Source organism: Aquarana catesbeiana, linkage group LG11 (genome assembly GCF_042186555.1).
Source record: "Aquarana catesbeiana isolate 2022-GZ linkage group LG11, ASM4218655v1, whole genome shotgun sequence".
Classification (NCBI taxonomy): domain Eukaryota; kingdom Metazoa; phylum Chordata; class Amphibia; order Anura; family Ranidae; genus Aquarana; species Aquarana catesbeiana.
In genome coordinates this window covers 29,695,878-29,710,135 of record NC_133334.1, presented here as the reverse complement: position 1 = coordinate 29,710,135, position 14,258 = coordinate 29,695,878, and the positions used below count along the sequence as shown (strand labels likewise).

Genomic DNA, 14,258 nt, shown 5'->3' with positions numbered 1-14,258 from the left:
ACCTGATCACGGATGTGGAAATGCGGGGCAATTTAGGTAACAGCGATCACAGGTCAATTAGTTTCAGTATAAATCACACAAATAGGAAACATAAAGGGAATACAAAGACACTGAATTTCAAAAGAGCCAACTTCCCTAAACTACAAACCTTGCTAAAAGGCATAAACTGGGATAAAATATTAGAAACAAAGAATACGGAGGAGAGATGGGTTTGCTTTAAGAGCATATTAAATAAGGGCATTAGCCAATGTATCCCATTGGGTAACAAATTTAAAAGAGTGAACAAAAGTCCTGGATGGCTTAACTCCAATTTTTAAAAATGCATATAAAAGCAAAGGAGAAGGCCTTCAAAAAATACAAGGTTGAGGGATCATCCTCAGCATTCAGAGTTTATAAAGAATGCAACAGGATATGTAAAGGTGTAATTAGGACAGCTAAGATAGAACATGAAAGACACATAGCGGAGGAGAGCAAAAAAAATCCCAAGAAATTCTTTAAGTATGTAAACAGTAAAAAAGGAGGACAGACCATATTGGCCCCATAAAGAATGAGGAAGGACATCTGGTTACACAGGATGGGGAGATGGCGAAGGTATTGAATTTATTCTTCTCCTCAGTCTTCACGAGTGAATCGGGGGGCTTCAGTAACCAAAACTGCAGTGTTTATCCTCCATGACACAACACAGGAAGCACCTCCATGGTTAACAGAGGACGGAATTAAAATTAGACTTGAGAAACTTAACATTAATAAATCACCAGGACCAGATGGCTTGCATCCGAGGGTACTTAGGGAACTCAGTCAAGTGATTGCCAGACCGTTGTTCCTAATTTTTACAGATAGTCTACTGACTGGAATGGTACCAGTTGATTGGAGAAAAGCCAATGTAGCACCTATATTTAAAAAGGGCCCAAAATACATCCCTGGGAATTACAGACCAGTTAGCCTAACATCGATAGTATGTAAACTCTTGGAGGGGATGATAAGGGACTATATACAGGATTTCAGTAATACGAACTATATCATTAACAGTAACCAGCATGGATTCATGAAGAATCGTTCTTGCCAAACCAATCTATTAACCTTCTATGAGGAGGTGAGTTGCCATCTAGATAAAGGAAGGCCTGTAGACGTGGTGTATCTGGATTTTGCAAAAGCATTTGACACAGTTCCCCATAAACGTTTACTGTACAAAATAAGGTCCATTGGCATGGACCATAGGGTGAGTACATGGATTGAAAACTGGCTACAAGGGCGAGTTCAGAGGGTGGTGATAAATGGGGAGTACTCAGAATGGTCAGGGGTGGGTAGTGGGGTTCCCCAAGGTTCTGTGCTGGGACCAATCCTATTTAATTTGTTCATAAACGATCTGGAGGATGGGATAAACAGTTCAATCTCTGTATTTGCAGACGATACTAAGCTAAGCAGGGCAATAACTTCTCCGCAGGACGTGGAAACCTTGCAAAAAGACCTGAACAAATTAATGGGGTGGGCGACTACATGGCAAATGAGGTTCAATGTAGAAAAATGTAAAATAATGCATTTGGGTGGCAAAAATATGAATGCAATCTATACACTGGGGGGAGAACCTCTGGGGGAATCTAGGATGGAAAAGGACCTGGGGGTCCTAGTAGATGATAGGCTCAGCAATGGCATGCAATGCCAAGCTGCTGCTAACAAAGCAAACAGAATATTGGCATGCATTAAAAGGGGGATCAACTCCAGAGATAAAACAATAATTCTCCCGCTCTACAAGACTCTGGTCCGGCCGCACCTAGAGTATGCGGTCCAGTTCTGGGCACCAGTCCTCAGGAAGGATGTACTGGAAATGGAGCGAGTACAAAGAAGGGCAACAAAGCTAATAAAGGGTCTGGAGGATATTAGTTATGAGGAAAGGTTGCGAGCACTGAACTTATTCTCTCTGGAGAAGAGACGCTTGAGAGGGGATATGATTTCAATTTACAAATACCGGACTGGTGACCCCTCAATAGGGATAAAACTTTTTCACAGAAGAGAGTTCACCAAGACTCGTGGCCACTCATTAAAATTAGAAGAAAAGAGGTTTAATCTTAAACTACGTAGAGGGTTCTTTACTGTAAGAGCGGCAAGGATGTGGAATTCCCTTCCACAGGCGGTGGTCTCAGCGGGGAGCATTGATAGCTTCAAGAAACTATTAGATAATCACCTGAATGACCGCAACATACAGGGATATACAATGCAATACTGACACATAATCACACACATAGGTTGGACTTGATGGACTTGTGTCTTTTTTCAACCTCACCTACTATGTAACTATGTAGGGAGATCAGGGGTCTGGTATTTTTTTTTTTTTTTGTGGCAGGTCAGTGAAGCCAAAAACAGCCAGGCATTTCAGGCCTTCCCAGTATGGGTTCCTTATGAATGCCGATGTTCAACCCTGCCAACGGGCATTTCACGGTTTGGTTTTTTTTTTTTATTAATGCTTAAAGCGGATCTTCACTGTATCTGAGCACCAAAAAAACGCTATTGAATTCATTTTTTAATATTCAAAGAAAATTCCCCCATCTATCCATGTCCTCCATGCTTTTTATTTTGTTGAGAAACCAATTTGTAACCCCCCCCCCCCCCCCCCCAAGCATTTCTGGTGGCCATCTTGAGTAAGGGCAAATGATTCATGTAGAACTTCCTGAAATCCATCTGCCCTTGGCTTAAGCATGCTTGAAGGAGAGTGTGCTAAGCTGAGAGCCCCTCCTGAAGACTACTGAGATGTAGGACATTTGCCTAGGCAAGACACTAAGTGCCGGTTCACACAGGGGCGACTTGTCAGGCGACCTAGTCGCCTGACAAGTCGCCTCCCGTTCTGTACAATGGAACCGTTCTAATCGGAGCGACGCAAGTCGCTCCGACTTAGAAAAAGGTTCCTGTACTACTTTGGGGGTGACTTGCATAGACTTCTATACAGAAGTCTTTTTGCAAGTCGCCGTGGCAGTCGTGTGCAGGTCGCCTTGGTGAGGCGACCTGCAAGTCGTGCCGCCCCTGTGTGAACCGAGCCTAAGAAGTAACTGAAGAAATGTGGGGAAAAAAAAAATGAAAACGTACATATGATATACTTTCCAATCTATTTACTAATGCTAGCAGCACGAAGATTAAAAAGAATCCGTGTTGACTGGGAGAGAGTGAAGTTCCACTTTAAGTTGTCAGTTTGTTTTAAAGAGATTCTTCAGTTAGGGTCCGTTCACACTATGGCGTTCCGGATTGGGTGTGGAATCGTTGGGCGTCTCGCAAATTCTGGGTGCTCCAGTTGTAATATATCCTCCTTCCCCCCCCGTTTACCCGTGTGTATGTCTTTATGAGATAAAAATAAACCTTTTCCTATTTTGTAGGAGATGGAAGGAGAAGAGGAGTGTGAGGAGGAAGATGACGATGAGCCAGGAAAGGTATTTTTTTCTATTTCTATTCTTTCAAGAACAAGTTTTAAGTACTCCTCCATTTGAGTTGATTTTAAAAAGGCATATTTTAGGCAGCCAGGTTTTTCTCATGTCTTGCATCTTCCATTGCTTCTGCCCAGCTAAAACAGAACTGAGCTGCCACAGGTCTTCGGAGCAGTTGTCCTCATTCACCCAATATGAACAACATACTTGCGCATTATATCAAACTTGCCTCCATAGTTTTCCCTTCTCCAGTGACGTGAGGTCCACCCTCCCCACCCCCAATGCTGTTACTTTTTTCTGCTGCTGCTTCTGGACCAGCATCTTCTCTCTTTGAACATTTGGATGGCCACTGATGATGTACTTCCTGTGAGTGAGTGCTGGAGTTGCGTTGTCCAGGCAACGAGGTAACTGCCAAAACAGTTTATAGATGCTGGGTGTGAGCTGCACTGCAGGCTGTGAACTATTTTGGGGAAAAGGTATTTTCTGCAAAAGAATAATTTTTTTCGGCTAATGTTTCCATAGGTAGAAAAATGTGGGGTGTTTATTTGTTTATTTTTTCTAGAGCATTGGAGCGCTGCGCTGGGAGGATGTTAAAGTCCTGCAAGCAGCATCTTTGGGGGCGCTTTTGTATACACTGCTCCTAAAACGCCCCTGACCATTGAAATCAATGGGCAGCGGTGCTTTGCGGGCGCTTTAACCCTTTGTTCGGCCGCTAGCGCCTCTAAACTCAACGGTAAAGCCCTGCTAAAACTAGCGTTGCTTTACTGCTAGTGGGGTCGCGCTGCAAGTGTAAAAGGGCTCTTGGGATAGCTGCCTGCCCGTACTTAATTATTCGAGAGTAAGGATGAGCTCCGGCGTGTTCGCATGCTGCACGTGCCGATCCCGCCAGGAAGTCGGCACGGCGCAGCGCTAATCACAGGCAGTGAGACATTTCCCGTGCTCTGCAGCCACAAATCGGGAAATGTCTCACTGCCTGTGATTAGCGCTGCGCCGTGCCGACTTCCTGGTGGGATCGGCACGTGCAGCATGCGAACACGCCGGAGCTCATCCTTATTCGAGAGCAGTAAGATCAATGGACTACAAGGACTCTCGCCAGCGCCCTCGCAGCACATTGAAAACTGCAAGCTGTCATCTGCAATGGCAGATGGTACTTGTAGGCTTTCATTCACCGGAAACGGTGAATGAATGATGCGGCTGTGTGGGCTGAGCCCTGCCTAGCTGCGCTGTTGTGTTTTTTTTTTTTTTTTTTCAAATGGTGACAGCGTGTTTTTGGAGAGTTGGAGAGGATCCCCAGCCCACTGTCACAGGGAGGGAGGGGGGGGGGGGGAGCAGCGAGAGGAAAGGCTGTAGATGTTAGCAGCGATGTTGTCACTTTGCGCTTCGCTTTTGATTTGAACTACAAACCCTTGCTCCTCTTCTCATCTCTCATTACATAGGGAAGTATTCATCTATAGGTTACACAAGATAGCTGGGAAAGCTGATAACATTGCTTAAAAATCTCATTTTGGACTTTCTTTCTCCAAATTACAATTTTTATCAAGTTATGAAGTTGCTTTGATGTTCTGTACTACAGCACAGTTCTCACTTCTACATGCAGTTAGATTATTAATTTAAAACCCATGCATCCCTTTCAAGTTTGGTATTCTATTACACCTGTGAATCAATGTATAGTTGTAAGATTTTTATGTCTTGGAGCTATATCTGCTGCTCTTGCTTTCATATGTTGTAAACCTCTCTGACTTTTTTTTGTTTTTTGTTTTTAATGTCTGTGTACACATGCTCTTCATTTTATCTTCATTTTTATTTTTTTTCTTCAGCATGGTGGTGGGAAAACGAATTTTAAAGTCCAACTCAAGCTCTAGATGTGGTGGGGAAGAGTTATTTGCAGCTTTGTGAGCTTTTCACTCCTTTCCTGTCCCTGCAATATCCATGGACAGCAATAAAGCGGAAGTGAAAAGGAATATCCTCAGTAGGAACACAAGAATAAAACCTGACAGAGGCTCCCTCCCTCCCTACACTATGGAGGAATAAAGTTTTGGCTGGAGTTGGGCTTTAAAATTCCTAAGAATGCTGACAATGTGCATGCTAACCCATATTTTTTTTTTTTTTTTTAATTGACCAGAATCGCATTCTTTTTCATGCCATGTTCACCTCAATTGATCTCTGCCATTTTTTTTCTTTTATTTTTTTTTCTGTTTAGGTGTAATGTTTTTTTCTAGTTTGTCATTCATACAATCCTAGGTAAGATGGAATTCCATTCATCCTCAGCCTTTCTCTCCCATTTTTTTTTTTTTCCCTCTTTCACTGATCACTCGTGCTTGTGTTAGGCCTTAGCGATGGGTATTCTCCCATTTCATGTAGGTTAATACAAATGACACTATATGGCCAATAGCTTGTGGAGACCTGACCATCACACCTATAATTATATGACCTAAAGTCTTCACATTCTTGAGGTTGGGTGTTTCCAGTGAAGGGTACTTAAAGGGTAACCACTTTCATGGGGGAAAAAAAATGGCAAAATCTCTCTCCTAACCTTGCCGACGGCATAACTTGGTTATATGGTGGCAGAGCGAATCTGCCAACTTGTTCCCAGTACATTAACCAGCACTTCCGGGCAGGGGGCGCGGGCCTATGCAGGGATTTGACACCGCACAAGCCGATCAGCGGTTTTGTGTAGCTACACAGCAGGGATTAAAATCCATCTCTTAAGTTCGCTTAGGGGTGTACTCACTTTAGTTGCCAGCGGTTTAGATATTAATGGCTGTGGGTTGAGTTATTTTGAAGGGACAGAAAATTTACACTGTTGTACAAGCTGTACACTCACTACTTTACATTGTAGCAAAGTGTCATTTGTTCAGTGTTGTCACATGAAAAGATAGAATAAAATATTTACAAAAATGTGAGGGGTGCATTCACTTATGTGAGATACTGTATATCTGTGCTTGACAACAAGGGTTTCTCCACCAAGTATGAAGTCTTGTTTTGCTTGGGGATCAAATACCTTTTTTACTCACTGAACTCAGTTTATAACATTTGTATCGTGTTTTTTGTTTTTTCCTGGATTTTTTTGATATTTTGTCTCTATTAAATACACCTATGCTAAAAAATTATAGACCCTTCATTTCTTTGTAAGTGGGCAAACTTACAAAATCTGCAGGGGGTCAAATAAAATGTCCCGACTGTAGAACACACAGCGTGTGTGTGTGTGTGTGTGTGTGTGTGTGTGTGTGTGTGTGTGTGTGTGTGTGTTTTTTTTTTTTTTTTTTTGTTTGTTTTTTTGGGGTTTTTTTTAGCATGCCTGTGGCCAAAGCATGCTCCATAAAGACATGGTTAGGCCAGCTTGTTGTGAAGGAACTTGCAAGAGGCGGCTCTAGGCTTTGTGAAGCCTTAGGCAAAACCTAGACATGAGGTCCCACACACACCCATAATGGGGGGGGGGGGATAATTAGAGATAAAAATTAGCTGTATAAATTGCATACAGTAGGAGCCTTAAATCCTGAACAATGAATTCAGTTTTTAGAATTTTCTCTAACCAATTATTCTTTTATCATATATATTCTTTATATATTAAAGTGTGTGTGTGTGTGTGTGTGTGTAATATATATATATAATATTCACTATCAGCTGGCACAGAGTTCCGCCTTACAGTGTAACTTTGATGCAAAGGGGAGCGCTGCGGATTATGATTTGAAGGGGTAACTCTGCAGACTGTGGTGTGAGGGGCTCTGGTGACCAGAGGACACGTTAAAATGGCGTGCACAGCATTACCCTTTACATCAGAGTTCCCACTTACATCAGGGTCTGCAACATTGCCCTTTACAGCAGGGTCTGCAGAGTTCCAACTTGCATTTAAAACAGGAACGCTGATGTGGTGAGAACTCTGGCGGCCGCAGACCACCTTCCGCAGAGTGACTGCACTAGGGTAAAGAGTTACTGATTTAAGGAGGAACCTTTATATCAGTGTCCCCTTGCCTTACTGTACTCAGTGCCCCCCCCCCCCCCGACTGGCCTTGCAGTGCTGTCCCTGTCAGACAGTCCTCTCCTGGCTCCAACTTGGTGGCTCGGCAGTGCTCCAGCTCTTGACTCCTCTGTAGGCTCCCCCTCAGACTGCAGATATGATACAAGAGATGGTCAGACTGTGTTGACATAAGAGATGGTCATGGTAATGACAAGCAAACTCTCACCTGACTATCAAGGTAACGCCACATTGCTGCAGCAGCAGCCAAACACTGGAGCCACACAGATGATCCTCCTTGCACTCCTCCGAGTCCTCCATCCCCTACTACAAGCAGGAGAAGCCGACTGTCCACTTTGAGTGCCCTGCAGTGCATTCTGGGAGCGCAGGCACCGCCCACCGGTGTCATATGTGTGTGGTATGGATTACTACAACTCCGTCATGCAATGGAGAGCCTGCTATTGGTTGCTGCTGCTGATGTGGTTGTTACAGCCTGGAACTTACATAACTTTACGCCAGTGTGGGTCGGTGAGGTTCTGTCGCGCTAATATGACAGAACAGCGGCCCACTCACCCCACCAGCCTGGGGACACCAACCGCGGGACATTCCCTTTCACTCCCAATCACAAGTTAGGCAACTTGGGCAGCCCCGAGGCCCCTGTAAACGAGAGGCCTTAGGTGACTGCTTACTTTGCATAATTAGAGAGCCACCTCCTGGAACTTGCAGAGTCCTGAACTCAACTAAACACCTTTTGCGATTAATTGGAACGCTGGTTGTGAGTCAGATCTTCCCCCCTCAAGCATCAGTACATGACCTCAGAAATGCTCTTTAGGCTGAACAGTAACAAATTCCCACAGACACCCACAAAAATCTTGTGGAAAGCCTTCCTGGGCTGATGACCCAAAATGGAGGGAGACAACATGTTCATGCCCATGCTTTTTGGAAAGGGATGTACAGTAAGCGCATATCGGTGTGATGGCCAGCTGTCCACAAACTTATAGCCACATAGTGTCCATCAGTCTAGATCCACAATTCAATGGCCATATAGTGTCTCTCCATTTTAGTTCTGCCATTTACTTGCTCCCTGTGGGGTTTTTTTTTTTTCTTTTTTTGTGGTATTGTAAATTCTTTCCAGAAATGCGTAGCTGCCAAGAAATTTGTAAAGCAATGCATGTAATCCCATCATCGCCCAGTCGTACTTGGCAGCATGCCGAAAGGAGGATGACAAATTTTCTTAGCCCTGAAATTGTATACGCTCCAAGCCATTGCCTACTCTTGCCACCCGGGCCTGTTCGCTGCCAGACCAATCTGTTGCCTAGGGGGAAAATGCTCTTCGATCGGGATTCCCTTGTTCGTGCTCAGCTGGCATACTCTTGTTTGAACAGCTTGACTCTGCAAATCCTTCTTAGCCACGGCAGAGCAGCTAATTTTGCAAAATCGTTTCCTGAAACCCTAATGGGTGGTGGTTATGGTCCACTGGTACATATATAACAACGTTTTTGTGTATTGAGTTCAGCAGGAAAAATGTAAAGTCCTCTCATGGTAGGTCCATGATGAATTCTTGCAGATCTCCAAACACTGTATTTGTCACATCCTTTGTGTCCCAATCTTTTTTTTTTTTTTCCCCATTATTTGACGGTTTGGTTGAGAGCCCAACCAATGTAACAGTTAAATTCTTGCCAAGGAATTGAACTTTAAATCAATGTGTTTAGTTCCACTTTAAAGCAGAGTCCCCCCCCCAATAGGACCCTTACCTGTCCAGGGATCCAGCGTTGTCGGCACCCCGGCCTATTTTCGGATCGGCTCTCTGGTGCTGCTGCCGCCGCCATTCGTAGTAAGGGAAACCGACAGTGAAGCCTTTCGGCTTCACTGACGGTTCCCTACTGCGCACGCATGAAACGCGTAGCACTTTTTTAACTGGCGCAGCGGAGGAGGGGGGGGCAACTTCAGAGGGACGTTGCCATAGAGCAGTCTCCTGGAAGTGGTGACAGATACCTGTCAACACGTACCCATTCCTCCCCTCCCCCGAAAGGTGCCAAATGTGGCACCAGAGGGTGGAGTTAGTAAGCATATAAGCGGAGCTTCCACTTTTGGGTGGAACTCCGCTATAAGGGGGATGTTCTGGCCCCTCGGAATGCGTCGTTTCTTTGCTGTCACTGGTTGAATTGTTAAAAAAAAAAAAAAAACTTTGGACTCCTGAGACGTTTGTTTGCCACTCGTACTGGTTCGTTTACATGTGGATTTCTCAATTTGGGTTACGTGGCTTTTTCAGGGCTTCCCCATGCTTTCTCTCTTCTGCATTAAAGCTACTTGCCTGTCTGGCCTTGTGCAATATAATGTGCAGGAGTGACGTCCCCCCTGCCCAGCGATCAAGACCCACAACCTGCCTACCTGAAGATGTCAATGGCCGGGCGGGGAGCTCGGGGACGCCACATCGCTGGAGCTGAGGTTGAGTATTGTTCCGCTTTAAGAACTGTCAAACCGAGGGATCGCCCGAGGAATGACTGTTCACCATTTGAAATCTAGATTTTTGCATCCAGCTCCACGTGTGTTTTTTTTTTTTTTTTTTTTAAGATTCAGGAACACAAAATAGAAAATGTAAAAATGTTTTAATCTGTTTTAGATGCTGACAAACTATTTAATACCATTTGCTTGCCCAGAGTTCCCTCTCCAAACTCTGAGACAGAACTTGTGAACAATGTGGGATTCAAAAAACAGTTTTCCTTCACTTTTTTTTTTTTTTTCTCCCCACACAGAAAGAAGCAGCTCAGCCTACAGAGTGTAAACAGCAGTGATGGCGACAAGATGGCGGATTCATCGCTAGAGCGAAATCTTTCCAAATCTTCAGGATTCTACTGTGCTGCAGCAAATTTTAAGTCAAAGCTCAATATATATTATTTTTTCTTTATTGCATGACTTATTTCCGCTCCCCCATTTTTTTATTTTATTTTTTTTTTTCCTCCTTTTTTTAATTTTATTTTTTTCATATTCACTCCTAAGCTGTATTAGAATTTTCTGATCTTGTTTGGTACTCCTAGAATGGAAGCACAGCCGAAGTCCACACACTGTATTTCATTTTTTTAAATTTTGTTTGTTCCCGGTTTTTGTTAAAATGTATTTTTTTTTCTTTATTTACATTATTTCGTTATTCTCTAAGAACTAACCAAAATGGGTGGAAAAAATAAAAAAAATAAATAAAAAAAAAAAAGCTCCATTGCCCGAGTAGCGTGATGACAGCCATTTTTGTGCCATGACTCGTGGCGGGTGTCTGGAGCGAGCGCCGTCACCGAGCTCCGTGATGTCACTCCTTCCTGAAGGACTGATGGCTAGAATGTGGTTTTGAGGCAGAAAACCGCTAGGCGCTCTGCTGGTTTAACGCATTTGGGTCTGCGTTACAAATATACGTGTCGGAAATGACAATTTATATGCAGTGAAACGCTTAATTATACACACATTCTACTTATTTAACGTGTACAGAGTATTTAAAGATGCAATAAAAGTAAATTAAAAATAAAACTGAGCTTAAAGCTGGAATACGTTTTTTAGTTAACTGTTACTTGTGGGAAAATTTTATATTCAGGTGTCAAAATGGCTTTACAAAAAAGGGTTGAAGTAAATGCGGCATCACAAAAAAAAAAATGCTATAAGGTGGCGGTACAATAGACTTAAAGTGAACCTTTTCAAATCTTGAAAAACCATACCTACTGCTTAAGGGCAGTCATCATAGGGTGCCTGCCTTAATTTTGTTAGCTGTGCACCTCTGTGATACTAAAGCCGGCCATACATAGCCAGTTCAGCAGGGGCCACAGTAATCATTGTGTTCTACCGGCTGGGAATGCTTCCTACGCCCCCCTGCTGACAGAACACAATAGCGCTGCATGCAGGAGGCATTCCCCCATCAACCTTGACTGTGTTGATGGGGAAATCCTTTTTACTTCTATCTACATATACTGTAGCTGCTGACTTTTAATATAAGGACACTTACTGTCCAAGGATCCAGCGCCGTCCTCACCCGAGCCAATTCAGTCGGCTTCCTGTCCAGGCGCCGGTATCTTGACTAAGGGGAAACTGGCAGTGAAGTCTTGCGGCTTCACAACCGGGTACCTACTGTGCAAGTGCGAGCCGCACTGCGCTTTGTGAATGGTCCTGTAGTCTTCCGGGACCTGTGGTGGAAGGACAAGGGGGGCTGAACTTCTGCTCAGATGGCCGCATCGATCTGACTTGATGTGGGAGCAGGTACCTGTAAAAACCAGGTTCCCGCTTCACACCCCCCCCCCCCCCCCCCAAAAAAAACATGCCATATGTGGCAGAGAAAGGGGGGGGTAAGAATGTAAATAAGCTCAACTTCCCCTTTTTTGGGTTCCTTTTTTAAGGTCTCGGCTTCCTCACCTCTGGTTATGAGCTAGGGGCTAACCTCACATTCTTCCAGTCCAATGAGAGCACCTCAGGCTACTAAAGGCACTCTTTGGACATTGGGGTTGGCAGGCTCCCAGCACAGAGCTTTAAGTCAAGGAAGTCAAATCCTTAGCAACAAAGTGAATTTAGGGTCTCAGATGAGGCTCTTCTGGCTAGCAGGTACTTTGTTATCATTGATAACAAAGGCATAATGAGCTAGTATGCATTGTATACTAGCTCATTATGAAATGCTCACCTTAGCACGATGCCCTGGATCGGTGTCGGCCCTCTGAGTACAGTGCGGACATCTCCCACCGGAGTTACTTCCGGGTTCGCGGCTCTGGCCAATCACAGCGCCGGAGCCGCGAACTCTGACGTCACTCCTACGCACGGACGCAGGAGCCGCCTGTCATGACTTGACTCCTGAAGAAACGGCACCAGCAGCCTGTTTCTTCATTGAGCATGCGCCGATGACGTTGACAGCTGCGCATGTACGGAACTGCAAGTTTAGGAGATATTCAAGGTACCTACAGGTAAGCCTTGTTATAGGCTTACCGTAGGTAAAAGTGGTGTAACAGGGTTTACAACCACTTTAATTTTTTTAAATTTCAGATGACGTTACGTTCTTTACACCAGCGCTTAAAAGCTTATCCCAGACCGTATAGTGATGACTGCTCCAAAATAAACCAGAAAGTGGTGTGCATGGGCCATTGTTGAACGGTAGGATGGACCCCTCGTATTGCAACACTCCTGAAAGCATTGGTTTAATTGAGCAGCCAGATTCGCCCTTTGTGTCTCTGGGTTTGGTGGTGGTCTCAATGGACAACCTAAAAAAGCAAATCCTGTCTTCCCATTAGGAAGTTTAAAGGGCAAGTCTAAGAACAATAATATCTGCATGATGCAGGAGATTGTTGTAGTATTCCACTTCCAACCTCATGGCCTAACCCAGAGCATCTCCTCCTTCAGTTATCAGCACCTGTGACACTAAAGATGTCCTGGAGGGGGGGATTCACCAACATTGGAGTCAGTACAAGGCAACACAGAAGGGTTTGGTTAGGATTGGAGTGGGATCTGAGGGACATCTTGGATTAGAGCAGCCTCTTCTTTCACCCCTAAAACTTTCATTTCTTGAAACGCTTGCTAAAATCAATTCATTGGGGGTCTACGGGGAAAAAATGCCCTTTTATACCTGGTGGTCAGTAGTAAAGATTCCTCCCAGACAGTGGTGGACTAAAGACATTTGGCTCGACCCCCAGAGCTATGCAGGCATCACCAGGGGAGGTGGGGGGTGTTAGTCCCAACTTTCAATATCCATTGGCAATTGCATCAATAAATTCCAGTCAAGCCAGAAGGGAAACCAGAGGTCATAGAGTGGTAAGATCCTGCAGCTTCCAGGAAGGGGCCCGGGATGATCCAGTGCAGCTAAGAAGACAGGAGTGCGGGTTCCACACTAGAAAAAAAAATACCAGTTATTAACCGCAGCACACTTGCAGTTGAAATTCTTGTAGATCAGCATGGGAAGTAGAGGGCACCCGGCTGAAAGCATATCAAGGCTGTGATGAAGTGGCCGCAGCCCCCGATCTCTTGACAGGCATCCTAGGGACCCGCTCTGACAACTGTCAAGTCCGCCAATAGACACCATCTTCCACTGCTACCTACTGCCTCGTAGTAACCTACGTGCGGGGGGTTGGGGAACGCGTTTTTAAGAACAGACTTTTTTTTTTTTTTCCCCAAAGCGCGTCCTTCGAAATGCATTTAAAAAAATAAAAAAATTAAAAAATTGGGGGGAGAGGGGGTTGTCCTTCGAAATGCACCACCGCCTCCCTTCCCACCTGGACATAGAGGTTACCACGAGGCAGTAGGTAGCAGCGGAGGACGCTGCCTGTTGGACTTTTGACAGCTGTCAGAGCAGGTCCCTGTGATGCCGGCCAGGAGAGATCGGGAGCTGCCACCACTTCATTACAGCCTTGTTATGCTTCATCCTGGTGTCCTCTACTTCCCATGCTGATCTACAAGAATTTTAACTGTTAGTGCGCTACTGTTAATGGTTGCTTTTATTCTAGTGTCGATCCTGTGCTCCCGTCTTCTTGTCTTTTGCTTTGCACTGGATCATCCTGAAATCCTTTCTGGAAGCTGCAGGATCTTGCAACTCTATGTCCTTTTTGGTTTCCCTTCTGGCTTGACTAGAATCTGATACCATTGCCCCTGGATATTGAAAGCTGGGACTTGTAGTACGCTGCGGTGGTTTGTGTATTTTTATCAGAATAGGGGGGGTCGTCGGCCACAACTCATGAAATCCTAGTAGATTCCTGGCTGAGAATGGGTGAAGTAGGGGACTGGTAGGTTTATTGGTGTCGGTATAGCAATTGGGCTGCTCCAAAACAAGGGTTGCCCTCTACCTACTGAGGAATCATGTGTGATTGCAGGTTTTGGAAGTAAGCGTGGCAAAAAGTGGTATTGATTCGGTAGTTGGGTGCAAATGATTATTATACAGTGCT

General features: G+C 44.6%; 1 protein-coding gene across 4 annotated transcripts in view; it reads left to right on the top strand.

Moving 5' to 3' along the window:
* Nucleotides 1-10,899, top strand: part of NAP1L4 (nucleosome assembly protein 1 like 4) — a gene marked incomplete at its 5' end in the record, with an annotated part of 38,258 nt that extends 27,359 nt beyond the window's left edge. For 2 of the 4 annotated variants that reach the window (XM_073604147.1, XM_073604146.1), the window contains 3 exon segments: nt 3,363-3,416; nt 5,611-5,651; nt 10,122-10,899. In XM_073604147.1, the coding sequence (XP_073460248.1) occupies nt 3,363-3,416; nt 5,611-5,616 (60 nt within the window). 4 annotated transcript variants of the gene reach the window in all.
* Between the last annotated feature and the right edge of the window lie 3,359 nt (nt 10,900-14,258).